The sequence below is a fragment of the Tyto alba genome, unplaced genomic scaffold, assembly GCF_018691265.1.
Source record: "Tyto alba isolate M040663 unplaced genomic scaffold, T.alba_DEE_v4.0 Super-Scaffold_16, whole genome shotgun sequence".
Lineage (NCBI taxonomy): Eukaryota > Metazoa > Chordata > Aves > Strigiformes > Tytonidae > Tyto > Tyto alba.
In genome coordinates this window covers 8,747,352-8,771,787 of record NW_024881278.1, presented here as the reverse complement: position 1 = coordinate 8,771,787, position 24,436 = coordinate 8,747,352, and the positions used below count along the sequence as shown (strand labels likewise).

Here is a 24,436-nt window from a genome sequence, read left to right as displayed (position 1 = left end):
GAGCAAAACTCCACAGTTCAACAGCTAAAGAGCAATTTGATGGGGCTGGGATTGGGAAATTACTTGATTAGTGTCTGTCGGAGGAGAGAGCACGATTAGGACGCGAGTCCCAGCCCCGCCGCCGGGCCGCGGCGATGGGGGGCTCGGGGCGTCCTGGCTGGGCGGGGGGGGCAGATAAAAAGGAGGGGAAATAAAAGGATTTTTTTTTTTTTTTTTTTTTTTCTCCCCATAAATCCCGAGAAGCGCCGGGAGACTCCGCTCCCCCTCCCACGCAGCCCATTCGGGTAATTTCATTTACCCCGCAAATCTAATTAGTAATCCGCGGATGACATTAATACCGATATAATGAAGCCTGTGATGACCAGATTAGCAGGCGCGCACTGATAGCCTTAAAGGCACATCGCACCTTGGCATCCTCGGGGCCCAGGCGGGGAACGGCGGAAAATCTTGCTTTAAAAAAAAAAAAAAAAAAAAAAAAAAAAGGCGGGGTGGGGGGGAGAGAAAAACACGAGCAAAACCCGCACAGGTCGGGTTTAGCGGCTCAAGCGTTTATGAAGGGAGTCGGCGCTTTGCTGAGCACAGTTTATCCGCCAGCACCGGGCCCCGGCTGCCCGTCTTCCCGATTTATTCCCATAATATTGTTCTGCAAAGGAGAAGAAGGAGGTGAATGGGGGGGGGGGGGGGGGAAGAGGAGAAAAAAAAAAAAAAAAAAAAAAAAGAAGCCAGAGCCAAAAGAGTCGCTCTGCAATTTATTCCAATGGGTGGCTTTTAAGAAGCTGGCAATTTGAGACGGCTGGGTGTTATTTAGTGCAATATGAAATCAAATGATCCTATTTCTCAAATAACAGTGTCTGGGAGGAGAAGTGAATGCTCTGAAAAGGTAATTGTCTCCTGATGATATTTCCATTATACCCCAATCCCGGCCTAAATGCTATCAGCGCCGGGCTGAAATCGATACGGCGGGATCCCGCCCCGGGAGGGAAGGGGGGAAGCCTCCCCGACACTAACGCCCCGCGGTCTTTGGGGGAAAAGCCTACTTTTTTTTTTTTTCTTTCTTTCTTTCTTTTTTTTTTTTTTTTTTTTTTTTTTTTTTAATTTTTGTTTCCCCTTGCCCCCGCAGAGCCGTGGTTTGCTGGCCGTGCCCGGGGCGGGCCCCGTCCCCGCCGGCCGCGGAGGAGCCGCCGCGCCGGAGCCGAGGTAAGGAGCGCGGCAGGACCCTGCCCGCGGCGGGGGGAGCCCCGGGGGGGGGGGGGGGGGACGAGGCGACTCTGCGGGAGAAACCTCCCGGCTTGAAACCGCCCCCCCTTCCCCCCCCAGCCCTTCGCCCGGCTGTGGCCCCCGCGAAACGTCCCGGCCCCTGGTTCGCTTCGGCGAGGGGGGTGAGCGGGGGCTGGCAGGGCCGAGGTGCCGCGACCCCCCCCCCCCCCCCCCTCCTCCCCGCCCCGCCGGAGCCGCAGCCCCTCGCACGGGGCTGGGAAAGAAAATCCGGTCCCTTCCCGGATCGGGGCAGCCGGTTACCAACCGCATCGTTTTCCCCGCCACGAAAGCCCGGTCTGTCGGGCGTCGTGCCCGTCCCTCCGCCCCCGGAGCAGCTTTCGGGGTGCTCTGACCCCCCCGCTGCCCTCGCGCCCACTCGAGTTTCAAGCCACACGGCCAGCCCCCGGGGCGCGTAAAGCCGCTGCCTTCCGTTATTGATAGTTATTGCCGGTCCCAGCCGCCCAGAGACGCTGGAAAAGCGGCGGGGATGAGCCCGGAGAGCGGCAGCGTTTGGCAACGCTCCCCCGGAACGCCGCTGCCTCTGGATTTTGTGAAATACCTTGATTTTTTTTTGAACGGGACCGAGCGTCCCTTTCGCCGGCCGTTACGTACCCGCGCTGCCGAAATGATAAAATCGCCAGAGTTAAATCACTAGAGGGAAACGACGGGGGGGGGGGGGGGGTGGGGGGGGCGGGAAGAGAAACGAAGGCGGTGAGCCGGAGGAAGAAGCAAAGCGAGCGGGACCTACCTTGCTCCGCTCCCGCCGCGGCAGCCCCCGCGCTCCCCTCGGACCCGCGGGGCGAGCGGCGGGTTTGCAGCATCCACCAACGTGCCTCTCGGCGCTTCCCCCCCACGTCGCGTTTCGGGTGGAGGGGATTGTCCTTCGGTTGCTTGCTTAGAGCTGGGGGGGGGCGCGTTGGGTTGCTTGCGTTTTTGTTTTTGTTTTTTTTCTCTCTTCCTTTCTTTTTAAGCCCCTTCGCCAAAGCGGCGGTGACGGGGGCTCGGTGTGGCCCCGGTTCCCGGTGCGGAGATGTCGCCGATTTCGCCCTGGCCTTTGGCTAATTGCTGCATAATTGCAAGGAAAGGGCCGGGCGTTCATGCCAGCGCCGGGCAGGCTGGCAGCGCGTCCCCGGGCACCTCGGGGCGCAGCAAATAAATGCACTTCTGCATCTAAAAAAAAAAAAAAAAAAAAAACCAAACCTATATATGTATATGGCGAGTAGAGTGTTTTAATTGAGCAATCCTTAAAAAGCTGACTGAATGGTTGCAATTGTCTCCGCTGCGCCGGGAGGGGGGCAAGAGCTCGCCTTTCGGTGTGTTACAGCCGAGGTTACTCGGGGCTGGCCCTGCTGCGGGGGGCGGGGGGGCACTGGGGGGGCAGCCTGGGACCACGGTCGGATGCTCAAGTGTCCCTTCCGTGTGTGTGTCCCCCCTCTAGGGTCTGGTACTCTCCCAAGGGAAACAGGGCACCCTCCGGGCCACCATCCTGCGCCCAGAGAGGTATGTGTGTCTGCAAGGGATCAGAACCTTTTGGACCTTGAGCCTGTCAGGCAGCCCAGACCTTTGCTGTTCACAGGTCCCACCTGCATCCCCCCACCGACAGGAGGATTTCCTCAAAAGCAGATCCAAAATGAATTTTCAAGCACTGTCTAAATGCACTGCTGGAATATTTTTCCATCTCAAGCCATTTTGCCGGCTTCTGCTTCAGGTTCCTATTTGTTTGGCACAATTATTTACTGTTGCCTCTACTAAATAGAGTGCAGAGGGCAGGGCCCAGTGACACCAAGCTCTGAGCAGACACTGTTTAATTAATTGAATACTCTTAAGCTTTTCAAATGAATGAACAGTTTATACGTATGGATCCTTTCATTCATCACCAGAACAATCGTCTGCAGAGGACAGAGGGGAAAATGCTTAATGAATCACAGAAAACCAGCATGGTGGTTTAGGACAGGAAGTGAAAAATACCGTGTTCACTTGAAACTGGATTTCAAAGAAATTAGAGAATTCAGAGAAGCAGCATCTAGTTATTACCCCATGTGAAATTTGGCCTGACTGTAGACAGTGCTCTGCTAAAAAGAAAACCATCTTTTCCAGCACTTCGTAGGGTCCAGACATTCAGCTCCAAGCCTCAGGCAGAAGTAAAAATAAAATGGAGACCGCAACCAAACAGTGACCAGAAATCAGTTCAGGTTTACACATAATTCTAGCTCAGGGGAATGCATTTATTTTCCACGTACATCGTTGCTGCTGCTGTTTTGCTGCTTCGCTGGCTTTTGTTTTAAAGAGTCACTGATGATTTGCAAACATTCATGCTGAAATATAAACATCTTTAACAGGGTTTAAACATTCTGGTTTAGGGTAGCAAGGGATTCTCAAGAGAGCCTCTGTTTGTCGCTGTCTAGAGAGCAGCATCTCGCTACCCGTGCCGCTGGTTAGGCACAGCCCTCGGATCTCATTTCCCTTGCCCTAAACAGCACTAAACTGCCAGGCTTGCCCAAGTGCTCCCCTTTGTTTCAAACCCTTGTAGCTTGGAGCACTTGTTGAACCTGACGACAAGTGCATCAAAGTGGCTGACAATTACGAAATAAACAAATATCGTTTGAGGCATTTTGAAGCAGAATCCCGCAATACATAGATTAGCTTATTGATGTTGTTATCATATTGAATATTATTCATACTTCTGATATTTCTGCTGCGCAGCAACATTCCCTGCTCAGTAAACATCATATTATCTCACTATGCAAAAGGCTTCATTAATCAAAACAGACAATAGGCCAGACGCTCTGCCTTTGAGTCTGGGGTTTTGGATCTTCCAGGCTTTTTACCTTGTGTAAATGCCTTGTCCCTGTCAACACAGAAAGCAACTCTTCAAAACAGATCACTATAAAATGCGGTGCTAAAAGGAAAACATTATCTAATTCAGTTAAAAGACTTTCCCGGTTATTTTATATTTTCCCTTTAATTTTTTATGACTTGTAGAAGAAAAACTTTTTCAGTATTTCATTCAGAGATTAATCCACTCATTTGTTAAAATACTAATTAAGGGGCCTGATGGCTCTCTGTCCTTTAAACAGCAGCAGCAGCGAGTGCTGAGATCAAGAAGGATGGAGCTGCTTGGCCAAGCCGTGGTTGCGCTGCCAGCCTTGCTCGTTGGAGATGGGGAACGGACGGCGGACGGGGAGCTGGCAGTGACGTGGCCATGAAGCTGCTGTCCAGAAGGAGAATCCTGGTAAAAAAAGTGGCATGGTCTTGGCTTGGTGCAAAGGACCACGCTTTGAAGGCGAGGTAGGATGCTTGTGCATCTAGGAAAATGTTGGGGTGCAAAACCTCTATTTTGTAGGCCCACTGCAGCATCATGAGCATACGGCCGTGTGCTGCGGGCGCCGAGAAGGTGCTCGGGCACACAGAGTTGCTCTTTCCTCTGGAGATCGTGGCAGATTTGAACCCCGTGATGGACGTTCTCCGTCCCACGATTTATAAGGAAGCAGCACCGTGGGCAGCCGTGGCCCGCGGTGATCGGCGGGCTCTGCCTCGCCCCGGGCCACGGTGCGCTGGGTCGAGCTGCAGCCTTGCCCGGCCCAGCAGTGCTCCTGCTGCGGGACCCGCGCGGGCCGCGCTGGCGTCGAGTTTGGCTGCCTGCTTTTGAGCCGTTTTCTGCTTTCTTTTTTTTGGTTACTGCAGGCCTGAAAGAGACATTCCATAGTGGTCCAAAATAGCCTTTCCTGCACAGAGTCACATCAGAACTGTTTCAGATAGAGCAACAGAAATGACGGTAGTGGTTGCGCAGTGTGCTCCGGAGTGTAAGGCATAGATAATTTCAGAGAAGACAGGAGTAGAGTCTTTTGACAGTCTGCTGTGAGTGGCCTCATTCAAATTCAGCCTCTTGTCTCACATCTCAGAAATCCTAAATTCAGTTCTCATTTCTCCAGGGACACGGAAACTCAACACCGTCAATCTCCTCTTTCCTCTCCAGACAACAGCAGACACTTACATGGAGACTGGTTAATTCCTCCTGTCTACATCTCAGAAACAGAAGTGACCTTGAATTATTGGGAAAGCAGAGAGGCCCGAAATCTCCTCGACATCCTCTCCAGATCCTTGGCCTTGGAAAAGCCCAAGTCAGGTCATACCTGATCCCTTCTGGTCTTGGAGCCTCATACGCCGCGTAGGAAACTCGAAAAGCACTTTGAGATGGTGGGAGAGGAGGGATACTTCCTAGCAAACGGTCTCTAAACTGGTCCCCTCCCTGTGCCATGGCATTTCTGTGGCTCATTAACAACGTGGAGCTGTAAACAGTGACATGTGCTTGTATCTAAATTCTCCAGGATTAATTCAGAACTCATTGACAATGACATTACTAGAGACTTTTCAATTATGTCAACAGGCTTTGGATAAGGCCCTTACATTCTTAATAAACATTATATAGTTTTAAATGCTGTAGACTTGTTCTTAAGTTTTTTATTTAATCAGCCTTTATCTTTGGCTTCTGTGCTAACAAGTTCTTGTTGGAGGAACTCATTTCACCTGTCCTGTCGACAGCAAAAACTGCCTTCTTCAGTATGACAATGTATTTTCTATTTATGCATCAGAAACGAGTAATAATAGGCTTCAAGGAACTGTAACATTTAATAAAAGCATTTTATTACATTTAAATTTATTAAAATTTAAACATTAAATTCAACATGTTAATTACTGTTTCCATGCATTGACACTGACAGTCAGAAATGGGTCCACACAACTGCTCTGCTGAGATATGTTCACTGGTGTTATTTGCTCTTTGATTACTAATGTATTATTAGTGCTCTTCATTTGGGACTTGATTCATTAACAAAAAGACTTATATGGGCATTATGTAAATTTTTTGTATGTCTTTTGCATAGCTACCAGGGCATGTATTATGAATGTAATTGAAAAGGAAAAAAAAAAAGACAAGAAAATGTATTCTGTTCTGTCCTGACTTGTGGGCAAGCTAAAATGTACAGTCGCTCTCAGAAGTCAGATAAGCACAGAGAGGAAAAACCTCTTTTCGTTACATCACAGTCTGTGTTTCTGCAAATCCCTTTCCAGAGAAACGACGCACACAGGCCAGCCTGCTGTGTTTTGCCAGAAACAGCAAAATGGTGGCAGTGAAATGTTCAGGCCCCTTCACAGATCTCATCTGCGTGCCTGCTGTAGACATCGGTGCTTGCAGCTAATCACCCCTTTCGGTTTTAATCAATGATTTCTCTTTAATGCTTTTGCAGTCTTGATTTGGTTTATTGTAATCCAGATGTCATCGAGCACTAGTTGTATATCTCACGTTAGGTGAAACTTAGCTAAAATCAGAGAGGGCCCTTAATGCAGCAGTGTGGGTGGGGGGGTTATGCAGAGGCTAGTGGGGGAGGCTTTGTCCTGAGATACCCTACATGAGGACACCAACAATTTCTGCACTCTGTAAAGAGTTTCCCATCTTTCTGGGACTGCATGGATGTGGGTCCAGGCTGGAGCAGCCCCTTTGCAGCGCCTCAGAATCCTCCAGGCTCTGGCCTGGGGAAGGTGCCCCGCCAACGGCTGCGGACGTGCTGCAGGGCCCAGCCCTGTGGTGCCTGTCAGTGGTGGGATGTGGGGTGACACCAGGGCCCCCCAGCCACAGGCTGTCTCTGGTGGCATGCGTTGTCAGTCCCTCGCCCCCTTTTTTTCCCCTACAATTTTTTTTTTTTTTTTTTTTTTTTACTTTCTTCTCTTTCTCCCATCCTTTTTTTCTCCCACAGGTGAGCACCCTGCGGCCAGAGACTCATCACAATGATATGAATTCTGCACCTTCCAGGATACTGTTACACCTCCAGAGGAAAGCAGAGTGCTCAAAGCACACGTGGTTTCCTCCCTAAATTAAAAAGAGTGTGTAAAGCTGTTAAAATTAGTGCACATCAATCCCTGCATTTGAATCGAGAGATACTTTCGTTTGCAAGCTATTGGGGAAAAAAAACATCATTTCATTCAAAGTGTATTTAATAAGACAGAAGGAGACATATTTCTTTGACAATTTTCCAGCTCTTATCAGATTACATTAAAATTGAATTAAAACAATCTAAAAGAAGTGTTAAGTACTGAAGGGAGAACACAAACAAAACACTCCTCTTTGTAGGCTTTCAGGGATAGGGTACTGATGTTAGTTAACAGGGATGTGAGTAATAAGATTATTCTTGAGTCAATTATGAGCCCTTCAGTGTCAGCGTGGGGGATCGGTACCTCAGAGGGGAGCACATGCCCTGCACTGAGGCCAGAAGGGCGAGAGGAACAAAGTGGGAAACGGACTGGGGGTTCCAGGCTAAGGTGACATATTTCCTTATTTTTTGTTTAATAAAGCATCAGGGTGTTTAACCCTGTCTGCTTTTCTTTCTTCTACTTTTGCTTTCCTTACAGTTTTTTTCCTCTCCTTTGTGCTGCCCACAGTGCTGGGACTGGTGAGGCCAGCTTAGCACTGTCCCCATTAGCGTTACACCGCCTTACCCCCGCTCCAGTTACCCCAGGTGGAGATCAGCGCCTTTCGACTGAAACCTGAAAATCTTGGTTTGGGAATAAGGTTTTCCAGTATGTACATATAATGACTACTTGTAATTTTAGATGACACTAGAAGCGCTTGAAAGTTTTGATATTATTTTAGCAAGCACAAATATTTTTGAAAGCAGTTTAGTCTTCCAGAACCAAACCTGGTATGTCACTGGTACAGGCTTAAGAAAGCCAGATTCTTTGCATGTTTTTAAAAATAACAAATTTGTAGTATATGAAAGTGTTTTCTTGTTCAAACACCATAGAGCCTCTCAGTTTTCTGCACTGACAATCAGCGATGCATTCAAAATATGTGTCAGCCCGACAGAGCGCGTTTCATGGCTGACATTCTGAAATAACAAGTTTTTAGCATCTCACTTTCATGTCAAAGGGCAGACTATTTATTTTGTCATAGATATTAGCAATCAGAGCTGTTATGAGGGACCTTCTGAGGGGGGGAAAAAAAAAAAAGGCAATTTAACTATGAAGCAACTATGAAAACCTTTTTATTTCCATTTTATCTGCCCCCATGATACAAAGGCTCCAGAGAAGTCTTAGTACTACAACTAACTCTCAAACTAACTCTCAAGGAGGGCAGGGGGATTGTGTCTGCAGCCGAGATGCCCAAGCTCCATTTTTTTCCCCCACATACTTTTAAAAGAAATGGCAAGATGTGGTGGACCTGGGTTCCAAAGTTGGGATCTGGGGAAAAAATGCCCAACTTTAGAAACTCAGGCAAGCTGAGACCCAGATTTCACCTGTTGGCTCTTGTGAAGATGTGAACTCACACTGTGATGGAGGTCTTCATAAGACGTCTTTGCTTCCAATAAACAGAGGAGTGAGAAAGCACAGTACATCTTTTATTATGAGTGTTTTATGTGAATTCAGTAATAAAAGGCTCCCAAATCTGCAAATCCTATGTGTTTTCTTGAGTAGGTAAGCTCTTGCATGAGCTAAAGCCGTCCATATCTTATTGAGCCATTTATTTATAGTGGATACGCAAAGGCTAGGCCAGACAGCAGCTATGGTTATTCAAGTGACAGAAGCTAATTTGGGGGCTCTTAAGTACTGCTACATCAATTCAGCAAAGCTTTTTACTTTACATTTAAATTCGGTTCATCCAAGTTGGAGGCTGAAGGTGTCAAAAAGCACCAGGAATGCTGTCGCACGACACCAAAACCTGGCAGTGGAACTCCGACCCATGGGATGGGGCCGCCCCACCGGAGCCCAAAACTTTGTCCTGATGCTCTGGAGCCTCCCAAACCCGCCGGCGCTGGCACATGGCTCGAGCTGTGGCCTCAGCTGTGGCGCCGCTACCGCGCAGCTACAGCCGGCGCTGTCATGTGGCAGTTGTCCGACAGGAGTTCTAATGAAGGGTAATTATGATGATGATCTCGTACTAATTGTATACTGATTGCTGTTCTAATTATGTTTAAGCATTTCACAGCTATCCGCAATTTTGTCTATTAATGTAGCATTTCTTCTCCGTAAATTCAAATATTCTAGCAGTATTTCAACTTTTTCTACAGGGGTCCTGGCCTCTAAACACTAATTTGCAAGATTCCTTTCATAGGGATCTGCATTTTTATCTGAAAATTAAAAAAAAAAAAAAAAAAAAAAAAAGTTATTTTCCTTTTCTACTTTGTTTACCAGCTGGAGATGTAAATGCAGGGTTTGTCAGGGCTGCTCCAGTGCTCACTTGAGGTGTGGCTTTTTCCACTGACAGGATTTTGGTGAGAGGGCATTAATAAGCTCTGCCAGCTAGACAAAGTGGCAATTCAGAGAAGAAATCAGGAATTTTATCCAGGTGCTTGATTCCTATGCAAATGGAAAGGGGCCACTTGCATTTTCTGTTTTTGTTTTGTTTTTTCTTAAAATCATAGTGTACAATGAACTCAGTAAAACCAACTGTTAAAGAAGGGAGGGTTTGCTTCCGTAACTGTTCAGCAGCTCTCATTTATTTTTGGAATGAATGCCCCAGCGCCTCGCCAGGTCCCCATTTACTCCCTTTCCCAGAGGCACTGCGATTTCTGCCCTGCCCCAGGTTACCCAACAGGCTGGGGCCCAGCTCTCCTCAACACCCGTCTTGGAGGTTTGACTGGGCACCACACCCGTTTTAACCGCTGTAGGAACACCTAAATTAACAGGTTTAATAGCACTGTATTAACAGATGAGGGGCCAATTTGGGAATAAACGCTTCTAATCTCAGCCTGGGCGGCGGCAAGCCGGACCGCCTCACGATGGCGGAACACCCCCCCCGCCCGCCCCGTCCCCATGGCAACGCGGCGGGAGGGGGCGGAGCTTCCGGGGCGGGGCGGCCGCGGTGCACGGCGGGAGCCGTCGCTTTGGCCACCGGCGTAAACAGCGCGGGATGAGCGGGCCGGGCCCGGCGGCCCCCGGCTCCCCCCGGCGCCGCTGCCCGGGGCTCGGCAGCCTCCTGCGGCGCCTCCGCGACAGGTGAGGACACCGGACGCCCCTCCGCCGGGCCCCGCCGACCGGGAGTTGGCCGCGTTGGGTCAAGCCCCTGCGGCCTCCGGCGGGCCTTACCCCCCCCCCCCCGCCCCCGCCTCCCGTCCATCAGGGCCCCTTCCTGAGGGGGGGGTGAGGGGCGGGCGGCACCCGCGGGCTCCCCTCTCCGCGCCTCTGCCGTGGCGGCGAGGGGCCAAACCGCCGTCTTCGCCCCGGCTCTCCGCCCCGCGGAGCGGGGGGGGGGGGGACACGCGGGTGCCGGCAGCCGCGGCGGGGGAGGCGGGTTCCCACCTGCCCGGGGATGGGGCAGCGCTGCGCGCCGGGAGAAGCGGCGTGGGCTGCTCTGGGGGCGTTGGCAGCTGGGGGCTTTCTAGGGGTGGAATAGTCCCGGGCCCCCCAGCAGTGTCTCGGAGAGGGCGCTTTTGCCCCCCCTCCTTCTGCTGCATCATCTGCTTTCAGCTCATTATGTGTTGGCGGGCGGGGGAACGCCGAAAGCTCGCTCACCGGTGACACCTGATTCCGGTGTGTGCGCTGGCTGTGCCGTGTGGCAGTGTGTTAGCACGTTGCGTGACTTTTGAAAGTGCCCTGGACCTGTTACTGTTGCTCTGAGAAGTTCTCCTGAAGCACTTCAGGCAATAGTTACAAAATTGCTTGTTACTTTAAGTAAACAATATAGATGCTGCTATTTCAGAGCTGGCTAGTTGATGAATGGGCACGGCACTTACGGATGTTTCTCCTACAGACTTCTTTTTCATCTCTAAAAAAAGTTATTTTAGGTGTTTCAATTTATGGGTGCTTCAGGGGGACCTGGCTTCAGGAAAAAAGCAAGAGGCTGTGGTGATGCAAGCTTTCTGAAGGGGCTTTGGCCTGAGGGATCTCAGTCGCTGGTCAGTTCCACTGAAGCTGTGTGCAATTAGTGATGTTCCCGGGCTGTTACTCGCTGCAATAGCCACAGTAATTGGTGTCAATTAGCACTTTTTTTCTGGCCGGAGGAAGTCTCTCGAAATCATTTGTGGTATACTGTTATGAAGTTTCTTTTTAAGCAGTACCTGTTTTCTATGTAATATACAAGAGTTAGATTTCTGGGTCTCATGCCAGCATCTCAAACATACAGTATTAGCAGAAATAATAACACCATGGCTGTGAGAATCGAAACTTGCATTTAGATACTGCTTTGACAAAAATGCAGTGTATATCTTTGCCAATATCCTGTTCTGGTCTGGAAGACCAGTGGCGAACAAAACAGGGATAATTTGCTGTTTAAAAGACTGGATAAGAGTATACAAAGTATACTTTTGTCGTATAGAAATTATTAAAGATGTGGGCCCTAGATAAGGGAGGACACTTTATCTAAATTGCAGCATTAGAAAATTAAGGGAGAGGGCAGATTAAAATCTGAGTGTTCTAGACTGCATGCTGCTTTAAATTATGTCTTTGTGTGCAGATATCCCTCATGTTAGGAGTAGAGATGTCTTATGATTCCCAAGAGCCTGGTCTGCATGAAGTGTGGTCACCTCTGTTGTAGCTTCTCTGGTGTCTGAGCTAGTGCACAAATGGACTACCCCTCTTCAGCTCCTCTGGGAACATAGTACATTTCAGACGCCAGCTCCTCTAATTCAATTGCACCAAAATATACAGAAGTTTTTTAGGAAAGGGGAAATACAGTTAGTATAATTGCATAAGTTGTGCTTCCTTTGGAGACACAGTTTAACAGGTTTTGTGATAATAAATAGACCTTTTCTGCTCAGTGTACTTCTGTTGTATGTACTTTAAAATAAAAGATGTATTTATACTTGGTGATGTTGACAAACAAGGAGTAATTCTTATGCCAGACCGCGAGGTTGTATGCTGCTGTTGCCTCTGGGAATGTTGCTGCACGGGCAGTTGCCTCTTGAGATTTTCTCAAAGTGATACCTTTTATCTAAACCACCTTTTAAAGTGTAAAATAGAAACCTTTTGTTAAATCACTGGTGCATTTTGGCTTTTTAAGTCCCGTTTTGGACTCCTGCACTGATCTCATTTCAAGTCGCCTGTTCCAAGGCCTGAAGTACCCGGCAGCAGTTTCACTCCTGACTGCAGTCCTGCTCTGGGCTCGCAGTTGCGCTTAAGCAAACAATGAGCCATTGCTGAGAGGCCGTATGTGCAAGAGCTTGAATATGGTGGAGGAAGCTGCTGCTTGGTTATGTCCCGTCCCCCATCTGACCCTTGGTGAACCAGAAGGGAGTTCTCATGAATATTTCTTTTCCTCCTGTTCTCATAAATCTGTGTGGTTTTTTTTTTTTTCTTTAAATACTTGAATTATGAAGTGCTTGAGAAAGTAGCCATCAGATATTAAGCTTCTGATAAACAGTCAACATGGACTGCCTCGAGACTTGTGCAAAAACCCACATAACTCTACCATAAATTACATGTTAGACTTCACTGGCCACATTTTATTTCCTAATGCTGGTACTTCATTCAATCTAAATGTAAAAATTACTGCATGCATAGGTCTCTGTATGCAGGTCAGTGGTATCTATTGTGTGCAAAATTACAGAGAATTAGGTTTAAGATAACCAAGGTAATAAGTGAAACGGGGCAGAGTGTTTGCCTTCTGTGTTTTATACGGACTTGACAATGTTGTGATTACTCAGCACTTAATCTTCACTGGTGGCTGGTGAGAAAGGCAGTGTTTGAGTGGTGTGGGCGATGAAGTAAATAAATTATATAGTTAAGTGCTGTACTTAACACTGTGACTAACGCTGCAATTAGCTTCGCTTTTCAGGCAGTGAGGCCAGATGCTTCACACTAAGGGCGATTTGCAGTAAACCTGTACAAATACTGAGATGTCCTGAACAGAGAGTGTGAACCAGGTAGGATTACTAGTTCCAGAAATAACTGCTAGTGTCAGTTGTACGTAGAAGATGGTGCTGAACAGGCCCCCTCTAACCCACCCTGCCCAAGGGACCAGTGCAGTTGGCTGAGGCTTGAGCAGGCTCTGGCCAGACTCCAAGCTAGTAAGGTGGATGCAGCTCAGCGCTCAACAGTTGATTTAACGTCAGATTGGTGTAGAAAATGAACTGTAAAAATAACATTTCTTACTTTTATGGGAAGATTGCACTGTGCCCAAGTGTTGCGCAATTTTCTATGTACTTATCTCAACAGGGTATCATGACAGGAGTACTGTTATTCCTACATTATGGATGCGGAACTGAAGCACAAAGAGACTAAGGCCTGGTATCTCAAAAAATATTGAGGCATCGTTGTCCTGCTGGTTTAAATGGGAGGTGAAGGATCAAATATTACTACAGATCGATGCCTGGTGAAATGCCAGAGATTAGAGGGAGCTTGTAGCTGACCAGGGAATTTAATTTTGTTCTCAAACCTCAAACTAAGACTCTGTAGACTGAAGATTCAGGGTTTTTTGAAAATGGGCCACCTGGATCCTTAAAAAGTGCTGAAGTGTGCAATTTTTGCCCATTGAAGAGAAAAGTTGATAACTGTGCTGTTTAACCTAATGCAAAACTACGTGAACAAATAACATTTTCTGGCAGAGCGCTTTGTTTTTTCATGTAAAAAAGGAGGTGATGGTGCACTGGAGTGGCCAGAATGATCCCTGGACTGCTTCAAGCTTCTCTGCTGTTACTGACACAAAGCAACTGGGCTGGAACCTTCCTTGCCAGACCTGGGCAAGCAAACCTACAAGTCAAGTCCTGATTGCCTCTAATTCAGTGCTTGGGCAGAGCTGTGTTGCAAAACACCACAAGCTGCGTGGTAACCATTTTAGGCATCTGTAGTGATGATACTCAAATGCTGAGAGGCTCTTACCTGGTGTTTTATACTGCTTTGAGAAGTTTTTATACTTGCCTCAAGAAGACCTTGCTTATATATTCATGTGCTGTCTAAATAGCTGTAGCACAGATTAATTAATGGGATACTGAAAAGCCATGCCGGGGGAAAGGGCGTGATCTTTTGGGAGCTGAGGAATGTGATGTGCTACCTGTGGTATTGGAGAATGAGAAATAGGATTGGAGCCAATGGCTGTTTATGTCCATCGGCTTTTACATCCATCAGGATATCAATGTTCTTCACCGAGTCATGAAAATTACTTCTAGAAGTGTAAAAACAAGATCTTGAAATCTGCTTTTGCTTAGCTGTCTATCATGTAAAAGGAAATTGAAAGGATGAGATCCCAGATGAAGCGTGGCTTTTAAATTGCATACATGACATGAAAACCTAATCTTGTTTCAGACAGTGGCAGGATCAGATGGGTAAAATGGATGCCTTGATCTCTCAGACTAAGAAGCAGAAAGGGTTTTTTTTTCCCTTGCTTTCCTCTGTGCAGGGCAACTGGGAGGAGGCAAATGTGTGTGGCTGTGACAGACACGTTTGTAGAAGAGTGCCCAAGTCCATAGATAGCATGCTTAGCCATAGAGGTACATGCTGTCTCGTGTACCTGCACATGTCACTCGCACATGTACAGCCATTCTGGCTAGTAAGAGTTTATTTTTTAATAAGCAACTTGGTGAACTTGCTTTGATTGTTGCAGGGTTTCTAATGTGAGTCTACTGGAAGCCTCTGTCTTATCAATTATTTTTTTTTTTTTGTTCATGGGATGGTTGCTCATCTTCAGATGCAATTTTTAATAATTAAATAATATTAGCTTTACTCTTTTCCTGAAAATAGATTCTCTTTGAAATAGATTGTAGGTGAGGTATAGAGTTTGTTCTTAAGCAGTCTGATCATCCCTGTGGGCTTATACCCTTGCATTGTTTTTGACAGATATAGATGTCCCCATAGCATTTTCACAGTCATAAATATTTTTGTTGATTACTTATATTAGTTACCCTTCAGTAAATTCTGGTAGGTAGTGCTAGCATATCTCTCTGCGTACTTGGCTTTAATTTACAAGTGTGAAATATGTACTTGATTTTTAGCTTAACTATTTAAATAGAGTATTGGGTTAGCATGTTGGGTCTGTAAGCTGGGAAAGAGTTGGGATTTTTTGGCAGTCCACTTTAATGTGTTGCTATGTGCCTATCAGAAGTTCTGGGGAGCTGTGCATGTGAACAAGTTCAGCTAAGTATTTCCTGCACTGGAAGTGGTCTGCTCTGGGACTTGGAGTAGGGAAGAAAGGGAGAGATGAGCTCATGACAGTCCCCCTGGAGCTGCAGGAGGAAGGGACTCAAGACAGTATTTGAAGCTGGGCAGAAGTCTCTGCCTTTTTGGTGGGTCTTGTGTGGATATACACATATTCAGGCTTCTTTTCCCATTAAAACAACCTAGCTCTTGTTCCCATGAGGAACAAAGAGAAAAGTAAAAGCTTTGAGGATTGGGGTTTTTTGGTGATAAGCTTGGCTGGCAGATCAATCTGTACATCTACCAATCTAACAAAAATATGCTCTCAGCTCTGAGAATTTTATTCTGTAAAATGCTTTATTTCTTGCATTTTGAGAATTTAAATTGTGAAATCGTGTTATCTTACTCTGTTGTTTGTTTTCTTTCAGTGAAGCCAAAAGGCTGGAATTAGAAAGAAAGCTGATGGAATACAAGAAGTCTGATGCATACCTGTAAGCCTATTTAAAAGCTTCTTATAGGTTATTTTATTTCAGTTACAAAGACTTAGGTCTCATGGAATGCTTTTAGAATGTTATCTTGAAGTTTTTTTGTAACAACAAATTTATAAATATATGTGAAGTATAATGCAAGATTCATGCCTATAAGTTATTGATGAAGTTATTTCATCAATAACATAACTACCTTACTCCATTAATACTGAAATGTTGCGTGTTCATAATAACTAACGTGGAAGTTGGTTTTACGCCAACTTTTACAAAATCACTGTGGCATAGTTCATGCTAGAAAGCCCTAGGGTCTTAGAAAGTCTGAAAGTTTTAGGAAGTCCTAGGGGATATTCTAGGTTCTAGTCCTGTTCCTTGAATTGTTTCTGCATGATCTATTTAATGTAAATTGCATATCTAGTCTGTACAAAAACAAACAAACAAAAAAAACCCCAAACTAAACCAAAAAAAAAAAAAAAAACCAAACACCAAACCAACAACAACAACAAAAAAAATCACAACAAAAAAAAACAAACCCAGACACTAAGTAACAAATCAAAGGGGGGTGGGGAGGAACCAACCAACCAACCACAACAAGAGAGCTGAAAAGTTTCTCATTCACTGTTCCATTCCTTTCCTCGGATATGTTTTGTAAAGCTCATAAGAGTGACTCCTGTATTGGCTTAAGGGACTGAGGGCTAAGTGCAATAGTGGCCAATCCCTTAGGAACGTTTCTTCTGAAAGAGGGCCTTTCAATTAGAAAATGAAGATGTAAATTAAAGAGAAAAAAAAAAAAAGCCTGATCAGGAGGGGAAGTGTGACATGTACTTTGTTTTCTGGTTTTATTTGATTTATTTTAATCTAACAGTTTTTGAACTGAAGTTTCTCTGAAAATATTGGCAGCTTGGGGGATTTAGGTTGCAATTTCACTACTGATATAAGGAGACCTGTAGGCATACTGAGACCAAAAGATGCTCCTGGCTGTTTCTGGTTCACATTTTCCCTTCATTGGCATTAAAGCTTCTGTGGCTGCCCTGTAATCAGATAAGAAAATAGGTCTGGCTGAAAATGAATCTGTGTTTTGGGGGTGTGAGAGCTGGTTTTCAGATGGATTACTCTTGGCCTAATTTGCCATGTGGCCACATAGCAGATAGTATTGGCACAAAAAAAGAAAGGTTTGGAGTGAGATGCCCCTTTTGGTGGCAGCATGGATTTAGGCTGCCTTAAAGCAGTTTTACTGTTACAATCTGTATGACTTTGAGAGCACATTCTTCTAAATACAATTTTCATTTTGATTTAATGTGATACAAGTGACTAAAACATAATCCATTTAAAACAAATTTGTAAGAGTTTTTAATATCCTTTTGAACACCAAACCTTCTGTTCAAATCTGAAGTTATACAAGCAACAGGATATCTGCTATATAATGAGGCTTTGGACAGTTGTACAGAATAATGTCTACTCCTTTTTGGGGACGGGGGGGGCAACTGCTACATAATATGTATGTGTCTGAAGAAAAGTGATTTTTAACAGATGTGTTTGTTTTATTTTCATACTCCTTAAGTACAGTTTCTTTCCTCCCTGTAGAATGAAACTAAAGTACATGAAGCTGAAAAAATACTTGAAAGAAATAGACGAACGACAAAAAGGAGCTCTTCTGCGAAACCAGCACTTTTTAAAAGAATTCAACCAATTTGAAGCTCATATGAAAACTTCAAGTTTAGAGATGATTCAGAAGATGGAAGTAACTTTCTTTAAGACTTAATACCTTAGTGTTTACTGTTATTGCAGGGTTGCTAACTTATTTTTGTCCGAGTATTATACACATCAAGACTTCAGACATTAATAAAACCTCATCATATGTTTTGGAGTGCTTAAAGTGGTAATGTTTGGGAATTTGAAATTAGTCCAACCTCTGCTAATCTATGATGTAATAGATCCTACTGTTCATGCAGAGGTAGTCAACAACACTTCACAGAACTCTACATTTGGTCTCTGAGTCTCTTAAAAGTGAGGGAGAACAGAGATCAAAAAAATCTGGAAATGGATCATGTGTTTGGAGTGTTAGTGATAAGATAATAAACCAGAATTATCTAGGTTAGACAAAAAGACTTGTCATAGTTTCATAAAAACTTTGTTATAAAACTGTATTTTAGTAAGACTTATTACTTAATAATACCCAAATATACTTCATGGAAGTCATTTCAGGACATTTTTAATTTTGCTGGTGTGAACACCCTAAGGTAGCCCCTTGCTCTATCTTTATTGGCAGAAGAAGTGTAAGAGTAAATAACTTCTGTTAAAACACATTGCTGTGTTATTTAACAGACTAAAGCTGAGCTCAAATGAGGTTGCGCTTAATTCTATTACTAAACAGTCAACTAGCAATACTTGAACAGTGGTAAGAGGAAAAAACTACTTCCTTCAGTCTCCTTCTGTATCACTCAGGTCTTTGGTTTTGGTAACGTTTTTGCATGTACTCAGGGATTTGATTAATGTACCCTCAAAGCTAGAAACTTTGCATTTTCCTTCTGGGCTGGTAAAGTAAAGCCCTGGGTGCGTGTCATCACCTTGTATACTCGAGTTGTGCATCCTAACTGATATGATAGGAGTGTGTTGGTACCAAATGACCACTTTTAGAAGAGCCAATACCCAACAGAATATACTTATTGCTGTCATCTTTGTTATAAAAGACAACTGGAAAGTGCTGCTTTTCATTTCTCCATCAGACAGCCTTGACTGCTGTCAGCTCAAAGGTCTACCTTTGCAAAAGGGGTCTTGTTACTGGCTTTGCTGAATGTCATCAGTTTGAGAATTCATGCTGGGATGAATTATCCTTATGAAAGGGGCTGTCAAACTAGCACATGCCTGTTCTGGTTTTAAACGACTAATTTCTTAAAAATTACTGCAACAGGTAGAAAATGTTCATGGTCATTACATTTTAAAAGAAATCATAAAAGCTCTCATGAGGACAAATGGGAGTGACCATTCAACAACTGCATTAGGCACCCTCTGCTATTTGTTCTGCCTGTTTCAGTTGTTTTAGTCTGTAATTCTCATTGGGGAAACAGTTGTCAAAAGTCAGCTTGACTCTGCACTGTTTTCTCTTTGGAGAGAAGTATTTGTCTTCTGGCAAGGCCCTGCTGGAATCTCTTTCCCCATGATGACTAGAACTGATAATGAAATGGGCATTTCTGTACCTCCAGCATGTAGTCAGTCTACCGTAATATCTTAAAATAGTATGGGAGAAAAAAGTTGCGGAAGTAAAAAAAGCATTTATAGTAATTTATTTTTTGCTGAGATGAAAAGACCTGTTACCACTAGGCCTGAATTGTTGTGATGTTGTGTTGTTTTTTGTTTTTTGTTTTTTTTTTTTTTTTTTACACGGAAGTAAAATTTTATGATTCCCTTAACTTTTCAGTCTTTCAGACCCTCATTTGCAAATGTGCACAGACTTTTTGCTTTTGCTGTTTAGCACTATTGGGGAAAATGGCTTCAGTCTTTTCCTTATGGTTAGTACCAGTAATGCTCTTTGTAGGTTGAAGAGTTACGTTTATATTGCTTTTTTTTTATAATTAGTGCAGAAAGATGAAACTCTTCTGTATTAGTAAAGAGATTTCTGCATGTCTTAATATTTGAAACACACTAGATCATGATTGGTATTTAAGGTTATATAATAGGCAGGATTTTTTAATCCTAGCTCTTGACTTGAGTCCTTTCTGTTTAATAAGTTACTATAAGAAAAAGCCAAGCTTTGAGGATTTTTGAATCATATTTTTAATATGTTGTCTTGCTACTCACTGAAGAACAATGTGGAATGTTGCAAAGTGATACAGCTTGGTAGTGATCTCACATTTTAAAAAATTAAATTGTGACAGGTGCTCATACCACTAATACATGGAGTCAGATTTTTTCGGGAGGTAAAATCTGCAAGGGAAGTGTGTTTATACCTGCTTTCCAAGAGCAGTAGCCATATTCAGAAATATTTGTCAGGGGTTACTTCTGTCCCTCTGCCACTCCTCTTTTTTTTAACTCACTGGAAGCAAGGAGGGTAGGAAGCAAATTAGTGGAAGCATGTTAAGCCCCTGTGATGTGGCACTGACACAACACTTTCGTGTGGCTGTCTAGAACTCAGCTGTGATTGCTTGGTTTTTACTTCTCTGAACCGCAGTTTGAATTAAAACAGAAAGTGTTCAGACTGTGCTATTTTCCTCCCTCTCTCTGCTGTTCAGGGGCACACACAGCTTGATCTGAAACAGTAAGACAGACTGATCCTCTTAAAAGGAGATGTCTAAAAAGCCTGAGTCCAGGTTCCAGAAAATGTGAACATGAAGCAACAACCCTGGATGACAGTGGTACAGGACTGAAAGAAAAGCGTGGGGTGGCTGAGGTGCTCAGGTACACCAAGTGTGTGCAAAGAAATATATAAGCACTTCTGAAAATGGCTAATGGGAGGAAAGAATCGGACTACAACACAAAAACAGGGGCAGTGGAAGGGGAAAAAGTGTAAAATGATGTAGAAGTTAGAAAACAAATAAGCAAACCTTACTTTAAAATATTTTTTGAAACTCTTAATATGCTCTGGAAACACCATGCTAGGAAGCATTATTAGAGCTTAGGCTGAAGTAGGGATTTAGAAGCAGCAAGGTACTTTATTTTTTTTTTTCTTACTGTCTCATTTGGCTTTCACTAGCTTCATCACAGTAAAGGGCAAAACCACAGTTGTATGCAGTTCTTACATTAGAAAAGTTCCTTCCTTTCAATAGATAAATGTATGACATGAAGTGTGAGCCTTTGTCCTCTCTAAAAATCTTCAGTCCATTAACTATGGATGTTGATGTTAGCGCAGTGTCCAGTTCTTTTTGAATCTTCATAAGCTTTCTGTCAAATCAGTGTAATGTGTCAACAAGCCCTATGCAATAATTTTGTACTGCAGCTGAAAAACACACACATGCCACAAGTTTTTTGTTTTTGTTAGTTGCCTTCAATTTAATTGAAAATTTCATTGAAAATCTCCTTGCTTTTGTTGTTAAGAACAACAACAACCAGCTGCCCCCAGACAACTCTTCCCCCTGTTAGCTGTAACTTGCAATGCAGTAACCCTGCCTTCCGTTGTTTGTGTTAAATAGCCCCAATCTCTTCTTTTCTCTGCTCCTGTGGAAGATTCTTATGTATGCTATTTGAGAAGGGGTGGTGAGACCTGTTCCTGTTGATTAACGAAAGGCCAGTAGGTTTGCAGGTCCCTTTCCTGTTTGGGAGGTGGTGTCCTTCACTCCCGTGTGCAGGGCTGGTGATTTGGGGGGCTTGTGGCTCATCCCCCTGTCTTTGGGGGTCAGGAGCTCTCTGGAGAAGATGTAGCTCTTACGGTGGCAGCTGCTTTCGACTCTAACAAACCAACAGGCTGGATGACATCCCATGGTTGCACACCCACAGTAATAAATTTCCCACACAACTGTAGCCCAGCTAGGGCCTGGTAATTCTTTTAAGCCTGTTGGGTCTGGTGGCATTCTCAGAGCAGCTCTTCCTTGCTTCAGCTTAGTAACTTTTTAAAATTTTTATTTAAAGCAGAGCAGGATCAGGGGTATGTTGTGATGCTAGATTTCCCCTGTTGTTTTTAAGGATTTTTTTTTTTTTTTTCCTGAGCAATCCTAATGCACATCACTTTGGCTGGTGGTAGGTTGTTACAACATACTGGTGTAAGTCGCAGTTGTGCCATGGGTTGATCTGCATGCAGGGTTTTCATTCACTGCTTCCATTTTGGTGTTTCTCTGCCATCCATTTTATTTTTTCCAGGTTAGACTATTTTTCTGAGCTGTTGAACAAAGCATAGATTACATATCCTCTGTGTAACAGTTATGAAAAGCAGTTATGAAAAGCTCCCTTGTTGTGGATTGCATGAGAATTATGTAGCATGTAATCATTTAATCTATCATGGAAGTACACAGAAAGAAATTATTACTTTTTTTTTTTTTCATAGAGAATACCCCTTAGGAGTGCTTTATCATAACTATGTGCACAGTTTATTATGTGGCTGTAGCTGACAAAACTTCTTTTATTTCTGAAAGATTCACTTTTTTTCCTGTGTTTGTGTGTCTGCAATTTGTTCAGTAATGTTGGGGAGTATAAGTAAATTCACTTAAGCTTTCAGTAAAATCCAGTAGTTACATTTGAGTTTATTTTGAGCATCTTTAGTTCTCATGCGGTTAGTTTTCATTTCTTGAAATTCATATTTGCAATTTTATGAACAGCTTCCATTACCTGAGAAATAGCAGACTTGCTGAATGCACCATTGGAGTGAAGTGCAGAGCTAGTTAAGTTAATTGTTTTAAAGATTTATTTTCATGCATATTACCTGATGCAAAATAGGTATTGAAGTGCTTTCATTCAAGACCGATGTAACTTGTTATTGGGGTTTACAATTACTAACAAACAGGATTAATTATAGGTGCTGCATGTGCTTGGCTTTTAAGCAGTAGTCCTACTATGAATGCATTACATTTGGTCAATTAAACAATGTAGTGGAGGTGAAGACAGTTTAGGCGGTTGTTTGTTAGTAACACTACAGCAAGTTGCCTTTCATGCTGGGTTGCGCTTTATAACATCTGCCATATATTTTTCCCTATAATAGCTCAGTGAGTTGCAAGATGATGTATGTGAAACACAAACAAATTCTAAAGCTCATTTCCTCCCAAAGTAGTGGAGACATTGTCTGGATACAGCAGAAATTATTTGGCATTACGAATACTAGTTGGGATGAAATAAATTTGAGTCAACAAGTTATTAGTATTTTGTGGGATTCTAAATTACATTAATGAACAAGTGTGTATTAAAAACCTGCAGAAGATTTTGTACAGGCCACGTAATTTGTTTGAGGGAGTGAAAAAAATGGGAGAAAATGGGATTTCTGGCTTTTAAAATATAGTCCAAGTAAAAAATGCTGCTAGGACATTACATTTAAAAGTGCACAATTTGCAAAGTAATATTTGTTAATTTGTGGTAGGGCTTTTTTTGGCCTTCAGTTTTATGTAATGGATTTGTTCACATTTAGGCATGGTATGGAAGAGAAATTAAAAGTGTGTTATCACTTCAAGAGGGTAACTTGTCAGCAGAAGATGACAAGGAAGAAGAATACAATGAGCAGGTAATGCAAAAGAAGTGGGGGGAAATGTGGTTTATTGCACTGTGCTTCCTCTGAGCTGCTGCATGAAGAGGCAGGCATTGCTAAGCAGTCTTTGCACGGGGATTTTTGTTGTGGCATTTGTAGTGTGAAATATTGTTTAGTGCCTAAGTGAAGTAGAATCACCTGGGTAAAAAGTGCAATTATTTCAAGCAAAGAACTAGAATTAAAAAGGGGGGGACAACACTAACTGTTTGTATTCATCTTCATGTTGGTTTTTCTAATTCCTATGCCAAATGATGTGAAAATGGTCTTGACTGAGGAGGAAATATTCTTAATGGATGATATTTTTAAAAATGCAGCAGTCGATTCATGCGGTGTATTTATAATTTTGTGCATTTTGACCTTTTCTCAGAAGAAGCAAAAAGAGATTGCATATCTAAGTAACAGACAAAAAGACTGACAAGGAATACTTAAATATATTCTGCTATATATCTGCAGTAATGCAGGCTTCTAATCCCTCCTCCTATCTCCATATAAATGATACAGTTCAAGACCATAGCTGTTTTCTTCACTAAAAGCAGTAAAGCTCTTTTAGATGAAATGTCTAAAAACATCTTGTAATAACTTGGAGCATGCTGGCAAGAGTAGTCACTTGTGACTATGTGTGAAACCCCCTCAGCTAGTCGATATTGTAATAAGCAAAAATGGTAGCATCACTCCATTATTCAGAAAAGCCAACAGCATGCTTGTCCCTTAGGCTACAGCATTCATTAAGAAAAGCTTACTGGGCTGAAAGCTGGAAACAGATGATAACGGGATATGATTTTCATATTTAATGCATTCCTTGGAAGAGTATGTGTGCTGGAGATTGATAGAAGAATCAACTGCTACTTTACTAAAAGACTTTCTAGTTTGCCCTATAGCTACCGATGGAATCATTCAGCCAAGAAATTAACTTTTTCTCCTTTTACCTGCTTTATATATCTGCTAAGCAGGCTGCCTGGCTGCCAGTAAATGTTATTATGCAGTTAAATGTTTGGTATTTAAGACTCTTATCAGAAAAGAAACAGAGGCCACACTATTTTGTTTTTATAGTAGGAGGAAGGTTTTCAGTTTTCTTTCTTTAGTGCATTAGCAGTTGTTAATCTGAGTTTATAGGAAGTTTTCCCCACAGATTAAAAAGTTAAAAACCTTGAATTTAGAGCATTCTTTAAACTGTAATATACAAAGCAATGAACCTGAGCAACCTTGACCTATATAAGCAGGCCTCCAGCAGTCTGCGAATTATGTTTTCTAATTCAGACCTGTGTGAAAAGGTGAGTTTATTTTTGAATGCTAGATTCTTCAGTCAAAAGCAGTCTGTGTAGGAGACGTGATTTCTAACCTATGGAAAAGTTTACATACATACTAGAACATGAAAGACTCACAGTGTGACTTAGATTTTTAAAAACTGTTAGCAGGCTTTGGACAATGCAAGAACTTGGTGCGTACCCAAATACGTCACTTTATATTGAATTGC

At 43.6% G+C, this 24,436-nt stretch overlaps 2 protein-coding genes across 13 annotated transcripts in view; both read left to right on the top strand.

The window, feature by feature from the left end:
- Positions 1-688: 688 nt before the first annotated feature.
- On the top strand, positions 689-7,156 carry LOC116960791. Of its 4 annotated transcripts, none has more exons than XM_042789389.1 (5): positions 689-880; positions 1,121-1,197; positions 2,696-2,757; positions 4,335-4,545; positions 5,190-7,156. In XM_042789389.1, the coding sequence occupies exons 1-5, from the start codon at positions 815-817 to the stop codon at positions 5,392-5,394; spliced, it is 621 nt and encodes a 206-aa protein (XP_042645323.1). In that variant the 5' UTR covers positions 689-814; the 3' UTR covers positions 5,395-7,156. The 4 variants fall into 4 exon arrangements, 3 of the variants coding, with proteins under 3 accessions (XP_042645323.1, XP_042645324.1, XP_042645322.1); XM_042789390.1 differs by having other exon boundaries at positions 4,332-4,545; positions 5,234-7,156; XM_042789388.1 differs by having other exon boundaries at positions 4,332-4,545.
- Positions 7,157-10,106: 2,950 nt separating this feature from the next.
- Positions 10,107-24,436, top strand: part of KIZ (kizuna centrosomal protein) — a 51,624-nt gene continuing 37,294 nt past the window's right edge. For 8 of the 9 annotated variants that reach the window (XR_006165041.1, XM_042789680.1, XM_042789678.1 and 5 more), the window contains exons 1-4: positions 10,107-10,245; positions 15,744-15,806; positions 17,385-17,538; positions 22,846-22,938. Coding sequence is in view for 8 of the 9 variants with exons in the window: in XM_042789680.1 (XP_042645614.1) it covers positions 10,160-10,245; positions 15,744-15,806; positions 17,385-17,538; positions 22,846-22,938 (396 nt within the window). In the remaining variant the exon portion in view is untranslated. Of the gene's footprint in view, positions 10,246-15,743; positions 15,807-17,384; positions 19,310-22,845; positions 22,939-24,436 lie in introns of those variants that run through there. The other variant, XM_042789684.1, reaches the window with a different exon arrangement.